Source organism: Cavia porcellus, unplaced genomic scaffold (assembly GCF_034190915.1).
Source record: "Cavia porcellus strain 051 isolate PalLab524CR breed Dunkin Hartley unplaced genomic scaffold, mCavPor4.1 scaffold_2, whole genome shotgun sequence".
NCBI classification, from domain to species: Eukaryota; Metazoa; Chordata; class Mammalia; order Rodentia; family Caviidae; genus Cavia; species Cavia porcellus.
Window position 1 is genome coordinate 131,372,517 of NW_026947485.1, and position 21,535 is coordinate 131,394,051.

At 37.0% G+C, this 21,535-nt stretch overlaps 1 protein-coding gene across 2 annotated transcripts in view; it reads right to left on the reverse strand.

The window, feature by feature from the left end:
- Positions 1–8,193, reverse strand: part of Pcsk1 (proprotein convertase subtilisin/kexin type 1) — a 41,547-nt gene extending 33,354 nt beyond the window's left edge. The window contains exons 1-3 of one of the 2 annotated variants that reach the window (XM_003479433.5): positions 7,598–8,193; positions 4,313–4,417; positions 794–904 (exon numbers count right to left, since the gene is read on the reverse strand). In XM_003479433.5, the coding sequence (XP_003479481.2) occupies positions 794–904; positions 4,313–4,417; positions 7,598–7,798 (417 nt within the window). In that variant the 5' untranslated portion in view covers positions 7,799–8,193. Of the gene's footprint in view, positions 1–793; positions 905–4,312; positions 4,418–6,414; positions 6,537–7,597 lie in introns of those variants that run through there. The other variant, XM_063245383.1, reaches the window with a different exon arrangement.
- Positions 8,194–21,535: the final 13,342 nt, after the last annotated feature.

Genomic DNA, 21,535 nt, shown 5'->3' on the forward strand with positions numbered 1-21,535 from the left:
TTTTATCAAATTTTTATTATTTTTATTAAATTTATCAGTAACAAATCCTTTTAATAACATGTGTTACTACTGGAGAGTTTTAACACTAAAACAGAAACAGGCCAGCAACAACACATACAATTACTTGGCTCTGTGCCCACACACCCACAAAGATTTGTTAAATATCTTAAATATAGTGTAGCTTGCAGGTCTAGACATTTGCAAATACATTTCCTTTGTATGACTTGCTTTAGCTTTGTTCAGAAATTGTTTCCTGTAACACATGAGATTGTCATCCAGGATTCATATACCTATGTTTACTGTACTCTGAATGATTTAGAAAGTTCTCAAGAATAAATTTAAAGAACAGTGCTTTTTACCAAGAGTGCTGCTTTTGGAACTTTTAAACTGGTAAGATTCTTTTGCATTTATCTCAGATAAGCCTAAGAAGTAAAAGGACACATGACCAAAAGCAAAACAAAACAACTAACAAGACCTCTCTTTATAATAGGGGAAGATCTATTTCAGGCATCCTCACTTAAGCCAAAAAAAAAAAAAAAATCCAAATCAAGAAAGTTCCACCAGTCCTAATCGCCAAATAATACATTACTGCACTCCGTAGAATGAGAAATAGAAAGGAGGGAAGGAGAGAGAGAGAGAGAGAGAGAGAGAGAGAGAGAGAGAGAGACAGAGACAGAAACAGAGACAGAACCAGAGAGACAGAGACAGAGACAGAGATCTGTAATTGTGCAGATAATGTAATGGTATAAGATACCAGGCCCAGATCCCACATGGTCCTTCCCCAGATATTTACCAAGTACCACTGCTGATTCCACATTGGATCATTGAAGAGATTTAGTGCTGAGTCTCGTAGAACTGAGCGTTTGCTTCTCTCTTTCTCATACTGTTGTTCAGCCCATGTGACCTATAGAGATTTTGAGCACAAGACACTTACATACCAAGTAGCACTCTTTGTGGCATCATTTCCTTCTATCTATTGCCAGTATCCTTGTCATCAGAACTCAGGCTGCTCTGCAGTGGTTTTGTTTGAACACGTATCAAATTGGCAGCTCAGTGAGAAGAATGGGATTGCCCACTAGGGATGAGCATTTTCCCTATTACCGTAAAATGTATCATTAGAAGAGAAGAAGCAGTCAGTGAAATGATGATTCCCTCAAATTATTTACACTGTGGTTTCAGCAGAGGTTTGAGCCTGCTTTCATCAGAAAATGGACAATCACTTTGTTTTTATACCAAAGACCCAGTGCCCTATAGCTGAAAATGTGTCTGTTTTCATGGAACAAGTAAGTCAACAAGCTAAGAGATCACAGAGACTGCTGTTATAGTGTTCTTACAGCTGAATTTCTCTTTCTTCACAAGAAAAAAGATAGACATTGAAAATGTTACACTACCCAGGAATGGGGCTGTGTCTTTGCAAATTCACAACTCTGGCTCCACTGTGATTTAACCTCCTGCCTGAGTATTTAATATGAGGAACATTTCCGGGGTAATGAATGAGCATTACTGACCAGGCACACATGCCATCAATTCAGTCTCATGTATTATGCAAAGAGATCTGACAACATGAAAATTACCTGGGCTACATTTATGTATGCAGTCCTATTAGATTCAATGCCCTGAGAGAGTGAGGGGCTCCTTTATGTTTATAACCATTAGGAAACAATGCTATGCTCTTATTTTGCTGGGCGAAATAACTATTTCCTACCCAAAATACAGTTTTTCCATTGTTGAATTCATAAGGGTGCAGGGCAAGGACAGGGAATACTATTGATGTGAGAGCCCCCAGAAGTCATATCTGAAATTTTAAAAAAACTGAAAAATAATTTGCAGCTAAAGGATCAAAACTATCCACTAAGATGGTCTTGAATTTTTAATTAGAAAATATAATGCAAACCTATTATACACACTGGGAGGGATTTGACAACTAGCAATTAGTCACTACAATTTATTTTTAAAGTACTTGTATTTAAAAGTATAATTGTTTTGGCTTAAAATGCCTCAATGCTAGGAATACACTGCCTATCATGTAAGTTGGTCTTTGGAAACTGGCTGCCAGGGAACGAGTCTTTGTGGAAGAGGGCCACTTAGAGTTGGAGATTTCATTAGCAGGCTTATGAAGACAGACTATTGCTCCATTTCACAGGGCTGATTTGAAAGAATATTATCCCCCATCAAAAAAGAGCAATAAAATGAAAATCAAGAGTAGCTTTTTAAAATGGAACATAAAAAGAGACACTCTGCAATCTGATCAGATAAACAGTCAATTGTAGAAAACAGTGTTCTGATTAATGTCATTAATTCAGAATTGCATACTAATCTCTGGAAGAGCGGGCCAAATGGAATAGAGAAAATTGATGGTGTCTTCTAATTATGTATAGAATGGGCACCATGTACTTGATTATAAATAATCCTTTTCAGCTGCAAATCACATTAAAAATCATCTAATTCAACCTTCCACTGAAGCTTCAATGACTCCAGCATTTTTTCTAAAATAAAATTACTTGGGGGCTTATTTTTCATATGATTACATAAGCTAATTTTTATAACATAATTTTGAAAAGTAAATGCTTAGTTTTTAAAAATAATGTCCTGATATTCCCCTCAAAATTAACCACCAAAGAGATAGACAAAGAATGGAACTGGACTGTCTGTTCATTTTCATGGGAAACTTGAGTAAGGAAAATATTTAGGTACTCCGTACTCTGTCCAACTTTTGCTATGCAGATGACAAGGAGGTCAGGTGTGGCTTGCTTGTCTATTAATATTGAGCACTCATTTAGGCAGAGAAGGAAATACCTCTTTCCCTGCCCAAGGAATAAGCTTAGCCAGAGTGCTGGAAGATGCCCTGCTTTTCAGAGACTATATACAATCAGCCATCTGTTTGAGTAAAGAAAAAATCTTACTGGGTGAGAAAACTTTTAAAACAAGCTTCATGGTCTCTGACTTGTCCTACATGTAGACCCAACTGAGCTCAAAGATCTAAGAATGCTTATGCAAGAGCTACAGGGTCCCTGTCCATGGTCCTGACACAGCAACTTTGTCAATATGGTTGATTCTTTACAATTGTATACTGGTGACCACATCCCCGTCATATGCTATCTTTCTAATTTGTCTTTTACTTATTCTTAAAGTTCTCTCAGTTGCATAACAAATAAAACAGTAAACTATTTTATCGAATTCATGAATTCCATGTACTTTCAACTGTTACATCATGTTTTTGTCTCCTATTCTCCCCCGCCCTCTGAGATGTTGATAGGATGCTTTGTGTTTCTCACTATAACGCTCCAAGGTGTCCTAGGCAACAGAAACCACATACACAAATATTACTCCAAACTGGATAAATTTTTCACAGTATGGTTCAGTCTTGAGAAAAGGCAAATTTCCACAATCTCAATGTAGTCAACATTTTTTAAAATACATATACTGACCTTGAAGAGACTTCAAAAATCAATGGGCATATTAAATATACATTCAAATTGTCTCCATTCTGTTTACCTATATTTGCCCTAGATACTTTCTGTCTTTGTCTAATCATGAATGATATACAAACTAGGGTGAAAAGATACAAAATGATTTGATTCAACAGTGCAGTGTACTTAGGGAAACATTTACTTCATAAAGACATGAATTTAGAGCTCTCTAATTAATGCTAACATATTTCTAGAAGTGCAAATGCTAGGATATTTTCTAGTTATATTGAAATTTATCAAAAGCAAAGTTATAGATTTACTTGGCATCCTACATTGATATTGAAGTGCTTGGCATATAACAGGAATGTAGCAAAAGATGACTGAGGCCAGGTATGGTGGCCCACGCTTATAAATCCCAGCACACTAGGAGGCTGAGACAAGAGAATTCCAAGTTTGAGTCTATCCTTGGTAACTTAGAAACTTAGCAAGACTCTGTTTCAAAATTTTAAAAATAAAATAAAATGGTCTGAGGATGTGGCTTAGTGTAAAGGTCCCGAGTTCAATCCCCAGTACTCCCCCACCAAAAAACACCATTGATTTTATTGTCAAAATGCTCATTAGTACTACAGCTTCCTATTAAAGATTCAAAACCAAACCACTATGTACATACATATGCAATATGTTATATAACTAATGTATTGTGTATACAGTTAACTTTCATTAACTGTTTAATGCAATCTTGTTATTACTATATGTAATGATAAACATATGAAAAGAAATTAGATACATTAGAAGTAGAAAACAATGATTAGGCTTTAAAAAGCATCATATTTTCCAGATACTTTTGCTTTTTTTAGGTATCAACAAAAGCAAATATGTGAAGAAAGAAACACAACACTTACACGATCATCGTCAGATAATCTCTTAGTGATATGTGGGGCACTTCTCCGAGACCTTCTGGGATGGTTTTTATGTTTAAATAAATAGTAATTTTCAAGTGATCCAATCTGTATAAAAAAAAAGAAACTAAAATAAAAATCCACTTTCCCTAACAGATATGTATGGATTAGTTAAAAGCCACTAATATAGAGACAAGTAACTTTTATTAAGCCCATGCCTGGTTCCTTGAAGTCAGCTTCTCTCTTTATGAGAAAAGCCCTAACACAGATTTAGGTGACCCTCAGAATATTATTACTTGAGTTTACAATACACTTGGACAAAGGTGATACTTCTGTTTTACACATTTTAATAGAATTGGCTTGGTTATTCTGCATGTGGAAATAACATATAGGTAGATACTTCTCAAGAAAAACCCATCTAAGTGAATGTATCATATTAGAAAATATTTTTGCAAAGCAAGCAAATCTCTTTGGTGACACTGATGACCAGTACCACATCAAGATATAAAGTCATCGGTGGTATAAAATGCAAATGATTAAATCTATAGTGATAATTATTATCAGCTATTATTGATGATCTCTTCATTTTCCACTAGTTCAAGGCTTTCAAGAAAAACACTTCAAATTTGAACAGGTACCCCATTCTAAGGTGTGTATAACTCTCTGAGTAACTATCGGTAATTTTGGTCCCTTTAAAACCATATTCATTATTTTTAAACTGGTTTCTATTTGCACAAAATGATACTAAATTTGAAGCCACCAAATTTCCTAGATGCACTGTATTTTTAAAACTAAGAAACAATGTATTTCATAAGAAGCCCATTCTTTTAAATTAGGAGTTCTCATCCACTAGACAAATTTTAATAGAGATGCCTAGGTTCAGCTCCAAGATTAAACCTTAGGTAATGGATCTTCTGTAAGTTGTGTCTGGATTTGGAGAGAGAGAGATCTGAAGCCATAGGAAAAGATCACAAGTGTCCAGATTTGTTTATGCTGTCAACTGGATGTTTTACTTCTTGTCTCTACCTTAATTTTAGTTTTATCTTGAGGCCATAGTCTTTTATAATAGCAATGCTAAATGAGTATATTTTATCAATGCTAAATAAAAGAGGGAAATAAGTAGCATCAAGAAAGCATTCTCAGTATTTTTTTAAAATGTATTTTTAAAACTTTTCTTGGTAGTTCCACTTTAAGAATGAGTAAAGAAGACATCACTTGCAAATCATATATAAATATAGGTGGCTTCCTTTCACTATTTATAAGTGATTCTTATGACTCACCATCCACATCACAAAGTTCCTCAAAAATACTGACTTACTGGGTGGGTTTTTTTTTGGGGGGGGGAGGGTTTTACTTCTAATTCATAATTTTTTTCTTGGAAATTAATTGCCATATAGAGTGGTTCACATTTGGAGGTGCTTGAGGCTAATAGGTGAGACAAAAAGAAATTTACTTTTCACTTTCTCTGTCAGTTTCCTGCTATGCATTTTCCAATGCTTTTTAGCCCATTGGATACAAGATTAAATCCTCGTTCCCACTCCCCATAGGACAAACAAGATGCCCATGATGCCTGTAGTACCCACCAATGTATTTCCATCTGCCACTCACTTTTTTGATTCCCTCCAAATTTCCAACACTAGTATGCAGTTAGCAGACTAAGCTGTTCGGATCTCCTTTTCCCACAAGCTGCTTTCTGTGCCTGGAATGCGTTCTCCAATCTCATCCTGTTCTGGCAACCTCTGACTCTTCTTCCTAAACCCTGTGCCAATGTTACTCTTTCGAGCAGTCTCTCATTCCTCCCAAATTCCCTTTCTCCTTCTTTTCTTTGGTTAAGAAATACAGTATTAAGACTCCAAGGACTTCTGTTACACAAATTGCATTCATTTGCAATGATTTGTATCTAAACCCAGCCTCCTCTAAATTTTGGATTCCTTGTGAGAGTTTCTTTTTCTCTTGTTATTCCTTGGCCCTAACACAGAGGCTGGCCCTGAGAAAAGAAAGGGTTATGCAAAGACAAAGCAAGAAGTCAGTCAGCTACTAGACACTGCAAAGTCGATTTGGGTTTTGACTTTCCTGCCTGGCATTTCAAAAGCAGTTTGGCTTACAAAGTTGCAGAATTAAGCCTCTAGCCAGAGAAGGCGTATTTCCCCAGCGGATTCGATCTATGGAATCGCCAACGCCCACGCTGATTACTCATCCATGACTTCAGCTGTGTCTCAATCACCACCTCCAGAAAAAAAAAAAAAAAAAACGCGCCAAAATGTTTTACAACTCCCTCCACCCCCGCTGCGAAGCTGAACAACTTTCAAGGCTGGGAGTGAGGGCTTCATTTTGAATCAAGTAAAGGAAAGATCTAGATTAGATGTCACCCCTCCCCCTCCCTCCGGGGTCTTGGAATCGCTCAGCCTAGCAGGTTCCCTCTCAGTGCCTTGGGGGCCTCTCTCTCTAGCCAGCTATTAATCCATCCTAGTTGGACAAGCAGCACTTTCCCTTGTGAGCTGCAACCTCCAGGGAAACGATTACGCACTCGAATGAGCCACACAAAGGAAATAGATCCTTTCCCCATAGTTAGTTCGGCCACTGGACCCTGTGGGGGTTCTGGCCCAGCAAAGTTATGAAGCTTGGACTTTACAAGATCCCAGTGAAAACCCGAGGCTGCCCGGAAAAGCAAAGAGATCCTCCCGCCTCTTTCACCTACCTTGTCGCCCGCCAGCTTCTCAGGCCACTCTGTGGCCCCCCAACCTCCAATGCGCTCGTACTGGCGGCTGGCGCTCTTCCAACACTCCGGGCGCGCCCCCAAACGCTGCGGGCGAACATCACCAAGCCTGCTCCGCCAGGACTTGGATTTGATGCTGCCATATTGAAAGGACCAAAAGGGCCGGCTCCTGACGCAGCCCGCCTGAGTCCCCGGAGACTGAGCGCACTGCTTCTCCCAGGGACGCTCGGCTGGTGGGAGCTTGTGTGCATCTCAAGTTCCCTGAACAAGCGTGGAAGGATTTTTCTTCCAAACTGCGCGGGAACAGATTTCAGCACGAAAGCGGACAACAGCAAGCAGCTCTACCCAGCTGCAGAGGCATCCTCTGCCTGACTGCGCCCAGCCCAAACAGTAAATAATGCAAGCCTTCTCCGCTCTTCAAGCACGCCCGGGGCGAGAGCTGGAGCAGCTCCTCGCTCCTGGTCCCAGTGAGCACAGCAGAATGCAACGTGGGGCACCCCCTTGGGAGACCACGCTCCAGTCCCACCATCTCCCTTGAGCCCAGAAAGTTTCTTGAAAGTATGAACTCTTACCTGACCCAAAAGGTCATAGCCCAGCTCCTCCGCGATGGCTGAAGCAGCTTCCAGGCCCCCCGGCACCTCCGCCGCCCATTCATTGACAAACTGCCTCTTGGCTTTTACACTGTTCAGTGCACACCAAGCGCAAAAGAGAGCAAAAGCAGTGCACTGCAGACTCCAGGCTCTCCTCTCCATGGCTCTCGCACACTCACTCATACACAAGTGGGAAGGAGAGAGAGAAAAGAAGCAATATAGGAGAAAGCCAGCCACCTCGATCTTTCTCCTCCTCGCGCTCAGAATCACTCCTGGTCCCCGTGGCTCTGGAAGAGCTGGGAGGCGCGGGAGCAGAGGCCGGGCGGCGGCGAGTGCTCAGTGAAGCGCTCGGTCTCCCGGCTGAGAGGAGCCCCAGCCCTTCCCAGCCAGAATGGAAATGAGTGTTTACACGTCAAATCGACGAAAGCCATCTCTTGACGTCAGATCTACCTGGACTAAGATCTGTATGGTATTCCCGGCGGGGTGGAGAAGAGACTAAAATAAGCTGCGAAAGGATTAAGGAAAGGAAGAAACAGTTTGCTGGGATCAGTTCATTCTGCTCCCTGTCTGCAGCTGGGAGAAACATCTTCACTTCTCCAAGAGAAGTGCCCCATTTGAATGTAACTACCAAGAGCCAAAGGCACACATCCCCTCTCTGCCATCTATTTTCTTTGCATTTATTTTATTATCCCGTGTGTATGCATGGGCTGGGGGTCGGGTGGAAAGTGGGGGGAGGGCGATTCTGATAACACCCTTTGGGTATCAAAACCTGCTATGAAAAACAGAGCTCTCAGATCCTTCAAACTGATCAGAGATGGGGGGAGCTGCCCAAATTCTGCTCTAAATCACCTAAGAAAATGAGCCCATTTCCAAGACAGTTTGAAAGCAATACTGTTGAAGATGAGTTACTAACCACTCAAACCACCTTAGTTTGTAAGTTTACTTCCTGGTATCCTATAGCTAAACCCCGATAAAACAGTGTCTAAAATTGTCCAGACAGGGCACCACCAGCACTACAATGCTTAATAAAAAAAAAAAAAAAAAAAAAAAAAAAAAAAAAAAAAAAAACAGTCCCATGATTTTTAAAAGCAGAACATTATTTTTAAATTTATCAACAAAGTTGTCGTGGGCTCCCCATGCTGTTCTACTGACTCAAGGAGGGAAATAGCAGGCTTGATTAACCCTGAATTTTCCACAATTCCCACATTAGCGCTTCACTTGAGTGCTGCACTAAAGCCACGCCACTACTTTTCCACGAAAGGCACAACGTGTCTTCCTGGAAGAATGCTTTCCCGTGGAAGGAGAGCACGCGAACATCTGCTTGTACTGTCCACTCTACCTGAGAGAAATGAGTTGAGTCAAACAGGGCGGAACCTTTTCAGAACCTGAGGTATTTTCTCGGCAAGAGATACCGCAGTATCTAATATTCAGCACCGAGGTCTGGACAGCGACGCGCGCCCCCGCGGCAGCAGCTGCCTTCCCTTCAGATCCCCAAAGATCGCCGCCGCTCTGAAGTTGGCCGGCTCCCAGCTGCTTGCCTTTTGCCGTGTTCCTTTCTCCTCCTTTGAACAGCAGTAGGAAACTGACCAAAGGGAGTGTGCGTTAGGTTCCCGAGGGTGACTACTTGCGCGTTGCCCACGGGAACGCGTCGGTCTAAATAAACCCAAAAGTGAAATTTCAGGGGGAAAAAATGACCCAGTGTGTTGCTTCTGAGATTTCTCTCTCTCTTCTCTTTTTTTTAAAACTCTCAACCGCAGGGGGGTGCAATGTAGTCTAGAGAAACAGAAGAGGGAGCAGATTGGAAAAGAAGGCTTGAGGACAGTTGGGGGGGGAAAGGAAGTAAGGGACTTGTTTAGGAAGAGCCAATGAGACAGGATTTGGTGGAGCGTGAGGCTCCCAAGTGCTAATTCTTCATTTGCCTTCGTGTTTGCAGAAACGTGAATTGGTCTGGTAATATCTTTCAGCATAAAGCCTCTTTACACACAAACAAATGCCAAATTTAATAAGACATCTGATGCGGATAAGTGCTGTGCAATGATGTTATGCTCACATGAGACGTGGTGGAGTGGGCCCAGATGGATGGCTCTGTTGTCTGCTCTGTAAATCTACGTGTGAGTGTGCATGGATGGGTGAGTTGTCTTCTTTTTATTCTTCATGCCTCACTCTGAGCTGTGGCCTCAAGTTCTCCACGGTATTTCATTCTAACAGTAGACAGATGCTAATTTTGGGCTAGCAAGGCAAAGGGGAACCTGTGGCAAATGGTTAATAGTAGTAGACATGGCCAGAGCAGGAATGTATTTGTCCATTTCTTCTTATTGTTCCATTAAAACAGCTTAGCGATGGGTGGGCAATAAAGTCAGCATCCTGCTAAGGAAACATTTGTCTTAAATGGAGCTACATACAAACCTCAAATAAACATTAATCTGATAATAGGGTAAATTAAATTCTCACAGAAAGAATAAAATATCCTTATCCACACAATAAATACTCAGTGTATTTGAAAATGGCATCAGTTGTGCCTAATTCGACACAACTTCTGAGATGCAGATGAAATGAATTTTGTCCAGGATAAGAGTATAAAAATATTTAGAATTTATCCTAACTTTTTCATATCAATGGCTAAATCTATCCTCACAATTGTGGTTGTTAAACTTGATTGTGTCAACAAAGTTGGCTTAGGAGCCACTCAGGAGATTAGTAAACACTTCTGGGAGTATCTAGGTGGGCCTTGGAGGCTTTTCCTTGGAAATTATATCTGGTCCCTCATCCTTTCTTGTCTCAAAATATTACATTGTATTGCTTCCTGGTCACCATGAACTAAGCATCTTAGTTACACCATACCCTAATGCCATAATGTTTATTCCTTGGAGCAAGCCAACCACTGACTGGACTGAATTCCCTGAACTCATAAACCTCTCATTTTTTTTTAAATTTTGGGTGTCCAGGAGCTGGGGATTTAGCTCAGCAGCACAAGCACTGGCCTGGCATGTGTGAGATTGTGAGTTTGATCCATGGTACAAAAAAAAAAAAAAAAAAGTGGGTGTCCAGTATTGTGTTCCAGGGATGCAAAAGTTGGCAAATAGGTCTATCCATATATTTTACAGTGTGCATTAGAAACACCAATGAATTATCCCTAAATCAGTATTACTAGTTTCTTGGACCTGAGTAATTTATATAAAACACAAAGATAATCCAGAAATCAGACAGGATTGTGTTTCTACTATGAGTTATTTTTTTATGGAAAAAAAGTAAAACACAATTTCATGACAAAATAATATGAGAATAACAATAGTTAATACATTGCATATTATTACCTTTAAAGTCATTAATCAGAGTATAAGATATAGGAATAAAAAATCATTCGGATGATAGTAGCACAAACCTTCCTTTTGTATGATCTAAGAGACACTAATATTATAACTAACTTGCATTTTTCTCCCTTTTCCCTTTCTTTCTTTCCCTTTTCCCCCAACCACTTTGATTTTTCCTTTTAAACAATTTCTTCCCACTTCACAATACATTATACATTTTAGACCTTACTTACTCTTTCAATTTCCCACAAAATGGATATAATATAATGTTTATATATTTGAGTCTGACTTGTTTCATTAATGAGTATGGTCTCAAGTTATATTCATTTATCTGTAAAATTCTCAAGTTTATCTTTCTTTATGACTGAGTAGTACTCCACTGTATAAAAATATCACATCATTTTTATCCATTCTTAAATTGATGGGCATTTGGATTGCTTCCAGAAATTTGCTATTGCAAATTATGTTGCTGTAAGCATTGTTGTACATATATCACTGTGATATGATGCTTTTAATTCTTCTGGGAAAGTACTCAGAAGGGAACTAGCTGGGTTGAATGACCCTTCTGGTCTTAGTTTTCTGAAGAATCTCTACACTGATTTCTACAGTGGCTGTACCAGTCTACACTCCTATCAACAGTGGGGAAAGGTTCCTTTTTACCCTCTATCATCTGTTATTGGTTGATTTCTTGATGATAACCATTCTTTCTGGAGTGAAATAGAATCTCAGTGTTGTTTTAATTTGCATCTCTCAAATGACCAATGAGGTTGAACATTTTTTCATATATTTATTTTCCATTTGTATTTCTTCATCTAATAAGTTTGCATCTATCTTCAATGCTCATTTTTGGATTGGGTCTTTGAATTTGGGTTTTTAAAAATTCTTTATATTTTACATAGAAGTCCTTTATCTGAGAGCTGATTGGCTAAATTTATTTCCCATTCTGTGGATTGTCTTTTCACTCTGTTGGTGATTTTTTTGGTGTGCAAAAGCTTTGTAATAAGATGAGATCCCAGTTATTGAATCTTTGGAATCATGCAGTTTGGGTTTTATTCCTGAACTCTCTGCCTACCCCTGTGTCTTCAGGATTTCTACTTTCTCTTCTAGTAGATTTAGTGTTTCTGTTTTAATATTTAGATCTTCGATGCATTTTGACTTTAATGCATTTTAGTGGTAGACATGGGTCTAGTTTTATTTTTTGAATGTAAAAAGTCAGTTTTTCCATCACCATTTATTGAAGAGACTTCTTGCAGTGATCATGTTTGACCCCTTTGACAAAGATAAGTGGCTGAATATGTTTATAGTTCTGCCTGCAATTTTTATTCTGTTCCATTGATCTTCAGGTCTGTTGTTTTGGCAGAACCGTGCTGATTTTATCCAGTAGCTTTGTAGTATAATTTAATGTTGGGGATTGTGATGCCTCCTGCCTTGCCTTTGTTGCCCAGGATTGCTTTTGATATTATAGGTCTCTTCTAGTTCCAAATAAATTTTGCAAATATTTTCTTTAGTTCTGTGAGGGATGTTAATGTATTTTGATTGAAATTGTATTAAATCAGTATAAAAATTTTTGGAGTACAGCCATTTTCACTATGTTAGTTTTTACTATCCGTGAGCAAGGGATATCTTTCCATTTTCTGATATCCTCTTCATAATTTTCAATGTATGGATCGTCTACTTCCTTTGTTAGATTTATTACTAAATATTTCATTTTTTGGATGCTATTGTGAATGGTGTGGTTTCCCTATTTTCTCTCTCTGTGTGTTTGTTATTTTTATATAGGAATGCACTTGATTTTTGAGTACTGGTTTTGTATCCAGCCTCCCTAGTGAATTGGATAATTAGCTCTAGAAATCTTCTGATGGAATTTTTGGGGCCTTCTTGATAAATTATTATGTCATCTCTGAATAATGATAATTTAACATTTTCCTTTCCTATGCTTAATTATTTTACTTCTGTCTCTTATTTAACTGCTTTGGCTAAGGTTTCCAGAACTATATTGAATAGGAGCAGTGAAAATGCACATCTTTGTACCTGATTTTAGAGTGAAGGCTTTCAGTTCTCATCTATTTAGTATCATGTTGGCTGTTGGTTTATCATAGTTGGCTTTTATCAGATTGAGATAAAGATCATGTATTTCAACTTTTTGTAGAGTTTTTCTTTTTATCATGGATGTGTGTAGGACTTTGTCAAAAGCTTTTTCTGCATCTATTGAGATGATCATGTCATTTTTTCCTTTGGCTCTGTTGATACGGTGTATTACATTTATTGATTTGCTTGTTTTGAACCACCTCTGTATTCCTGGGATGAATCCCACTTGGTTATGGTGCATAATCTTTCTAATAATTTATGACATTCTTCTTGGTAATATCTTATTCAGGATTTTTGCATCTATTTTCATTAGGAAGATTCGTCTATAATTTTCTTTTTGGTTGAGTCTTTCTCTGGTTTTGGTATCAGGGTAATATTTGCCTCCAGGAATGAGTTAGAGAGTAGAGTATTTCTTCCCTTTCAATTTCATTAAAGATTCTGAGAAACATTGGCATAAAATCTTTTCTAAGTTTCTTGTAGAATTCAGCTGCAAGTTCATCAGGTCCTTGGCTTTTCTTTGTTGTAAGTTTTAAATTAAATAATTAAATTAATTAAATATTCAATCTCATTAATTGATATTGGGTTCTTCAGAATTTTTCGATTCAGGTTTGGTAATTCATATTTATCTAGGAATCTGTTCATTTCTTCTGTTTTTCCATCCTATAAGAGCAAAGATTTTCAACGTAGGTATTGATGAGCTTCTGAATTTCCAGAGTCTCTGTAGTGGTTTTATCCTTTTCATTCCTCAATGCATGAATTTAAGTCTTTTTTTAAAATTTGTTTAAGATTGGCTAAAGGTTTATCAACTGTGCTTATTCTTTCAAAGAAGCAACTCTTTGATTCATTGCTTCTTTGGGTTCTTAGTCTCTGTTGCATTAATTTTGCTCTGATCTTTGTAATTTTCTCCATTGTATGAGTTTTGGGCTTGATTTGCTCTTCTTGTTCTAGAAGCTTGATGTGCAGCATTAGGTTGTTTATTTGTTCCCACTCTGTTTTCCTGTTGTGAGACTACAGTGCTATAAAATTCCCTCTTAAGATTGTTTTCATTGCATCCCACAGATTCCATTATGTTTTATTCCATTATGTTTCATTTAATTGTAGGTATTGTTTAATTTCTTCTTTAAGTACATCTGTGAACCATTGGTTGTTTAGGAGAATGCTATTTAATTTCCATGTGTTTATAGTGTTTTTAGGGTTTCTTTTGCCATTAATTTCCAATTTCATTGTACTATGTTCAGATCATATGTGTAGGATAATTTCAATTCATTTGCATTTATTTAAGCATGTTCTGTGGACTAGTAATATGTGGTCTATTTTAAAGAACATCCCATGTGCATCTGAGAAGAATGTGTATTCTGATGTGTATTCTGATCACTGGGTAAACATCTTTCATGGGTTTGGTTCAGGTCTAAATTTCCTTACTGACTCTTATCTAATTGATCTTTTTATGATGAGGGAAAATTATGGTCCACTGTTAAAATTATATTACTTCTTATTTGATTTTTATGTCTATTAATAATTCATTTTATATAGTTGGGAGCACCCATATTTCATGCATATATATATGATTTTTATCTCTTCTTCTTGAAGTTTTCCCCTACAAGTATGTAGGGACCTTCTTTATCTCCTGTTTTATCATTGTTGGTTTGAAGTTCATATTGTATGCAAACAAAATAGCCCTTTTTTTTCTGGATTCTTATTGCATGGAATATTGCCTTTTCTTCTTTGACTTTTACTCTATCCATTCCATTTTGAGTTAAATATGTTCCTTGTATATAGCACATTGTTGGATCATATTTCTTGATCTACTCTTCCAGTTTGTTTCCTTTGCTTGGTGAATTGAGGCCATTCACATTGATGGCTATAACTGATAGATATTGGTTTATCTTTGTCACATTATTTTACAGCTGTAGGCTCCCTGCTTTCCCTTCTGTTTAATTGTTTGCCCTCCTTTGTACTATCTGTTGTTCTTGGAATTTAGATCATTTTTATCTTTATTTAGAATATCTTCCAGTACTCTTTGTAGGGTTGACTTGGTGGTCATGAATTTCTTTAGTTATTCTTTGTCATGGAAGTATCTTATATCTTCAACAATTATGAAAAATAGCTTTGCAGGGTACATCAGTCTGGTTTGGAATTTGTTTTCTTTCAAGACTTGAAATACTTTACTCCAAACTCTTCAGGCCTTGAGAGTTTGTGTTGAGAGGTCTTCCATAATTTTCATGGGTTTTCTTTGCAGGTGATCTGTTAATTTTCTCTTACAACTTTTAATATTATGTTCTTGCACTGATTTTCTGAGATCTTGCTTATTATTTGCCTTGGTGTGGATTTATTTTGAGCACATCTAATTGAGCTTTATATGCATCACTTATTTGTATGACAGATTGTGTTCCCATGTTTGGGAAATTTTCTGTTTTTACAAATAGTCTTTTTATGTCATTTGTGTTGACTTCTAGTTTTTCATTGACATTTATAATGATTATATTGTTTTTCTTTGCATCATCTTGCAGTTGTTGAATTGTTACTTTTTAATCCCTTGCTATTTTTAAGAGATTTTTCCTTTCATGATCACTAGCTACAATCTTGTCTTCAAGGTCTGAAAGTTTATCTTCAGTTTAATTCAGGTGATTTTGCCAGCTTTCAATAGAATTTTAAATTTCCTGAATATCTGTTTGAATGTTTCATGCATTCTATTTCTTTCCTACATTGATCTTTCACTGCTTCCTTCATTTTCCTGTTGTTCTCTATGTTTTTAATCTATCTCTAGATTTGCTGAGAAATTCCTTATGATTTTTGTCATCCCTTTTTTAACCTGAGAGATTATTTATGATCTGATTTCCTCCACAGCCTCATGGATTTGTTTCTATACTTCAGTTGTTGTCATTTCAGAAATTTTAGGTGCATACCTTTTATTTTCATCCATCTTGTTTTCTCGTGAACTTGTTCTATGTGGCTTTGAGGTCTGAGTTTGTATTTTACTTCTGTGTTTTACCATCTTCTATTTAAAATTTTTTTATTTTGTTATCTGGCTCTATCATTGTGAGTTTTTGCAGTAGGCACCTGTATCACTAGTAGCAAGTCCTGTATAGGAAATGTCTGTTCTTCAGGGATATCTTCTGTGTAGGAAGTTTTTCGTTTGTTTCTGTCTTAAGCTCCTACCTTCCCAGTTAATTAAGAGTGAGATGTTAGTATCTGTTTGGTTCAGTCCCCAGTTGTTTGGTGCTGGGCCATGGTGATGTTATTATCCCAGAGCTTCCTAGTATTGTTACAAATAGGAGAATAACTGATCACTACAGATGTGAATTCTAGCTAGAAAGTATAATTGGCACTAACAACAGCATCAAGCACAGTTTAGAGATGGACAGCCTATGCTAACTATTAATTTTGTGCTTTAAACTCTAGGAGCAAAATCTGCAATTATTTAATAGATCTAGTCACAAATGGGAAGTTTGTGTGCACCATGTTTCCTCTTCATAAGTGGTTTTACCCTGTTGTGGAGAAATTTAGACGATAGTAGATGAAAAAAAGATAACTGAAAAGAAAGTAGAAACAAGGTTGGAGGGCAAAAGTTGATCATGCAAGCATCAGGAAACTAAAGAAGAAGACAGAAGGAAAAGAATTAAGGAGTAAACAGGGATTATCTGAACTTAGTCTCTGGGTTTGGGGGACAGGAATAGTTTTTGTGGCTGAAGTTCTCCCCTGCCATTTAGAAAACAAAACAAAAAGATAAGAAAAAAGAAGAAACATGGAAAAAATTGAGAAAAACAAAAGTGAAAAGGGGCATCCTCACCTCCTTGCTTCTATTCCATGTGTCTCTGTCCCCATGCACAAAACTGACTCACCTAACTCACCACCTGTTGGCTCTTGGGTCATATTGTTATTGTTGCTTTGGACTTTTCCGCCTGCTAGTCCGCTAGTCCCACCTGCACATCCTGTGCACCCTACTCAGGATGCTACAGTATCACCGGCAATCCTGCTGGTCCCCAGGCCTCCCCCATGTTCCACTTTAGTTGTGGCAGCTGCAAGGGGAGGAGCCCCATTCTCTGCCTTCCAGCGTAGTTCCCCTGGATCACAGCAGCTGTGAAAGGGAGGGCCTTTCTCTCGCCAGTCTGAATTTTTAAACAGATCTAATGCCCTCCATTACTGATCTCAATTGCCTAACAATGAAGCTAATGATGTGTGAGACTTTTTTGGTGAGTAATAAGAGCACATGTAACACAAGCAAGGTAAGACTATATGTTTCTATAAAGTGCCATTTTTTCGGCCTTAGAAAAAAGCTGTGATACTGAGGGTTGAACTCAGGGTCTTATATATGCTGGGCAAGCACTTTAACACTGACTTAAATTTTCGGCCCTGAAAACCCAAAACTTTAAATCCTTTATTACTGTGAAACAAAATATGTACCTGCACATACAACAAATAATGTACTTAATGACTTACTGCAAAATGAATTTGTAAACATTCAGGTGCAGAAAAAGAAGATCTTTAGCTCTATACGATAATATCCCCCAAGGTTTTAAGTCGGATTAAGAGGGGTGAGAGCTTGGCAGGGTGGCATGTTCCTGTAGTCCCCACTACTTGGAAGGTTGAAACCAGAGGATCCCTTGAGTTCAGGAGTTTGAGGCCAGTGTGAGCAACAGGGTAAGAATACTTTAAAAGAAGTGTGCACCTTAGATCATAATGTTGATTGAAATGCATCAGACACACATTTAAATATTGCACGGTTTGTTGTATATGAGAAACCCAAACTATAAAGAGAAAAATAAAAGTTAAGATAATAAAAAATACAGGGTGACAAGTCTTTTGCAAATGGGAAGGATATCAAGAGATGGAGATGGAGTAGATTCATGGTAGGGGATGGTGGTATTATAGGAATTAAGATACACATATATGCACCACCTCCCCAGGAAGAATGTAATCATTGTGTGTTACATTGTAATAAAAATAAAAATACATGACTTCTTTTTAACATTTTCTTGTTGTCACATAGATTTAGCAGCTTGCTTTGAAATGGACAGTAGCAACTACCAATTATGCCAAACATGTAATCGATTAGTCTGCAATTAAACTAGAAGATAGTTTGTAACAAAATATATATAAAAGAAAAATTACCTGTACTCATGTTTCCCAACATGAAAACTAATAACATTTATATAGCACACTAAGATTAATTTGGGGACTGAGTCTGTGGGCCTTGGTGAAGCCATTTTTGTTTTATATTATACAATTATTTTAACCATTTTGAATAATATATTAAAAATGAAGATAGAGAACTTCAATTTGAGACATACAAATGTGCTTCTATCAATATTACGCTTTATCTTGGGTTTTATGCTTGAAAGCTTATATGTAATTTCTGATCAATACATGTTAATGAAAAACGATCTTTTCAAAATTTGATATCACCAGTGATTTACCCTGTAGTCCCAGCTGCTCAGCAGGCAGAGATGGGAGAATCACTTGAGGGGGTTTGGGGCTACAGTACACTATGCCTATCAGGAGTCTGCAGTAAGTTTGGCAACCACCAGATTGCCTAAGGAGCGGTGAACAGACCCAGATCAGAAAGAGAACAGGTCAAAATTCCTGTGCTGATCAAATTTTTGATATCTACTGTCAATAAATATTTTTGCACAAGTAGATAAAAATTATTGCACTATTAGTTAGCCATTTAACAATTTCCTTTTTTTTCTTTTCTTTTTTGGTACCAAGGGTGAAATTTATGACCCCAGGCTTACCAGGCAGGCAGTGTGCTGCTAAGCTATATCCCTGACCCAGCAATTTACATTTGGAATGATTTTTTTATGTCATGTTAATTACAGACTAAACTTTTAATAATGTGCTCTGAACTTGGTCTATCATGGAATTTACCATCTTTTCATTTTCTGAATTGCTCATATCTAACCATCTCAGCTTTTGAGCACTAATCCTTACTGTCTTCTAATATTCCTGTGGTTTCTGAAAGTCATCATGCAGTAATTTTTAGAATAAATTTACTATTATAATGAATCTTACCCATATTACCTGTCCCCTTCTCTAGAATCAGTTTCTGGTATTTCTATACAATGGAGTATTACTCAGCTATAAAGAAGGATCACATTGAGATATTTATCAATAAATGGGTGCAGCTTGAGACCATACTCATAAGTGAAATAAATCAATCTCGCATGTGTGAATACCGAATAGTTTCCCTAATGTAAGTAATGATTCAAATATATAAAAATATGTGGTAATCATGATTCCCCATTATGTGGCCTTGAAGCCTTATAAAGTTTTCACTTATTAATTAGAAAGGCTTTATTCTGGGCTTCTTGATATGGAAATATTTGAAGCTATAGTATATGAAGTTTTATTCAAATATTTCAAGGAAAAAGACAGACACTATAGTAACTACTATTAAGTCGGGTTATTTGGTGGTGAAACACTAGGTTGCTGAAATGGTCATGCTTTGACCTGTATTGCTATATTGTTATGTCCTCTTTTATCTCAATCTCTCCCTTATTCATTAAAAAATTATTTAGTTATTTTTTATGGTTTTTTTAATTAAGGGGAAAAATTAAAAAACTTAGCAGGATATATAATAATAACTTTTTTTGATTTCCTATTGACTTGTTTTGAAGTCCTGTAATACTCCCACTATCTTGTTTTGACTGATTAGACTCTGTTCCATTCTGTATGATAGTATCAAGTTTGAGGGTATAGGCAACTACTTTGAAGGCAGTAAGATTCACTAAGATGCCCATTCTGGTTTGACTATTGTCTCCTTTGGAAGTCCTGTAATGTTTACAATGCTTAAGTTTTATTGGTCTTGTTCTCTACTGTTTTGTTCAACTTTATAATACCTAATGAGATAGACAATTCTTTTTAAGGAAACAGGAGACATTATGGTAACCATTGTTGATAACCTTGTACTCTGTTCTTACATCATGTACTATGTCTATTCTTGGTTTTGACTGACAGCTTTGTTTTGCCATATTTGACTTTATTCTCTCCCCGCAAAAAAGTAATAAGAATTAAGGAGTAATAAAACCCTGTGTAAATTTTGTTGTAAAAAAGAGAGGGAAAAACCCTGTGTAAATTTTGTTGTAAAAAAGAGAGGGAAAAAAAGTGCTCTAAAGGATACAACAGCAAGTGTGTTTAGGGGTGTTAAATAGCTGACCGTATTAATGTTTTTGGTTGGATCATTGAACACAACTGTTTGCAGTCTCACTGTTTGAATGTTCACTTTGTATGCTTTGATACTGTGACTTGAGCAACTATCTCGAAGATGATAATATGTAATCTATTAACTGGTGATTTCTTACTTTTTTTTTTGTAGTTCTGTATTACTTGTACCTTTACACTGCTTTGTTTTGTTTTTTCTCTTTTTCCTTTTAAATAAAATTTAAAAAAAAGAATTTGCAGTATAAATAGTATCTTTTGTTATATAACATTTGTTCTATCAAAACAAAGGTATGTTGAATGAATCAAAATTGTTTTAATTGCAAAATAAAAAGAGCTATATTGTAACTGAAATGAGCTTAAACAAGAAAAAGGGAATTTATTGCCTCATGTATTTAAACCACAGGCACAGACTTAAATAACATTACTGGTTTCTCTCTCTCTCTCTCTCTCTCTCTCTCTCTCTCTCTCTCTCTCTCTTTCCTCTCCCCACTTTACCGATTCTGTACCTTGGTAGCTCTTATTTTTTTTCAGACTTCTACTATATGTGACTTTTAACAATCTGTGACCACTGATATTTTATAGTTTTCCAGTTTATCGTTGGAGAAAAAGAGGTCTTCCTTTCCATTAGTCCCCAAGGAAAATTCAATATTAGTCCCAAGAAAAACTCTAAGTGCTAGACTTTGGCAGTATCTTTACTCTGACCAGTCACTGTAGCTAGGATATTAGAGTATTCTCACTGGTCAAACATAAGCCATGTGGCCAACCTCATGTTTGAAAGTGAGAAGTGGGGTATTCTGCTTTTTTTTTCAAAGCCAGAAAAATCAAGAAGCAAAATAAATAAATAACAACAGAAAAAGCAAAATGATGATGACAACAACAATAACAACACCACCAGCAAAATGGCAATATAGGATTTCAAAACAAGATGATAGGAATTTAACAAAGGTTGTTATAGTGCATATTGTTATCCTCAAATAACTGCCCAAGATACCAGATATAGGCGTGCTAGACTGATCAAACAATAAATTTTCCCTTTGAGCAGTTTCTTTTATTTTTAAACCAAGCAAAATAAAACAGAACAAAGCCAATCAAAACAAACCAGTGTAAGTGACACAAGATTTCAAAACAAAGTAATAAGAAATCAACAGTGTTTGCCATAATGCCTCTTGTTGTCTTCACAATAGCTGCCCATACCTTCAGACACAGTAAAATCAAATAAAACAGAAACAGAATAGAACCAATAAAAACAAAACAATGAATGCAAGACAGGACTTCAAAACAATATAAGAGCAAATCCAAAATGGCTACCATAATGTATCTTATTATCCTTGAAATAGCTGCCCGTGCCATCAGATATAAC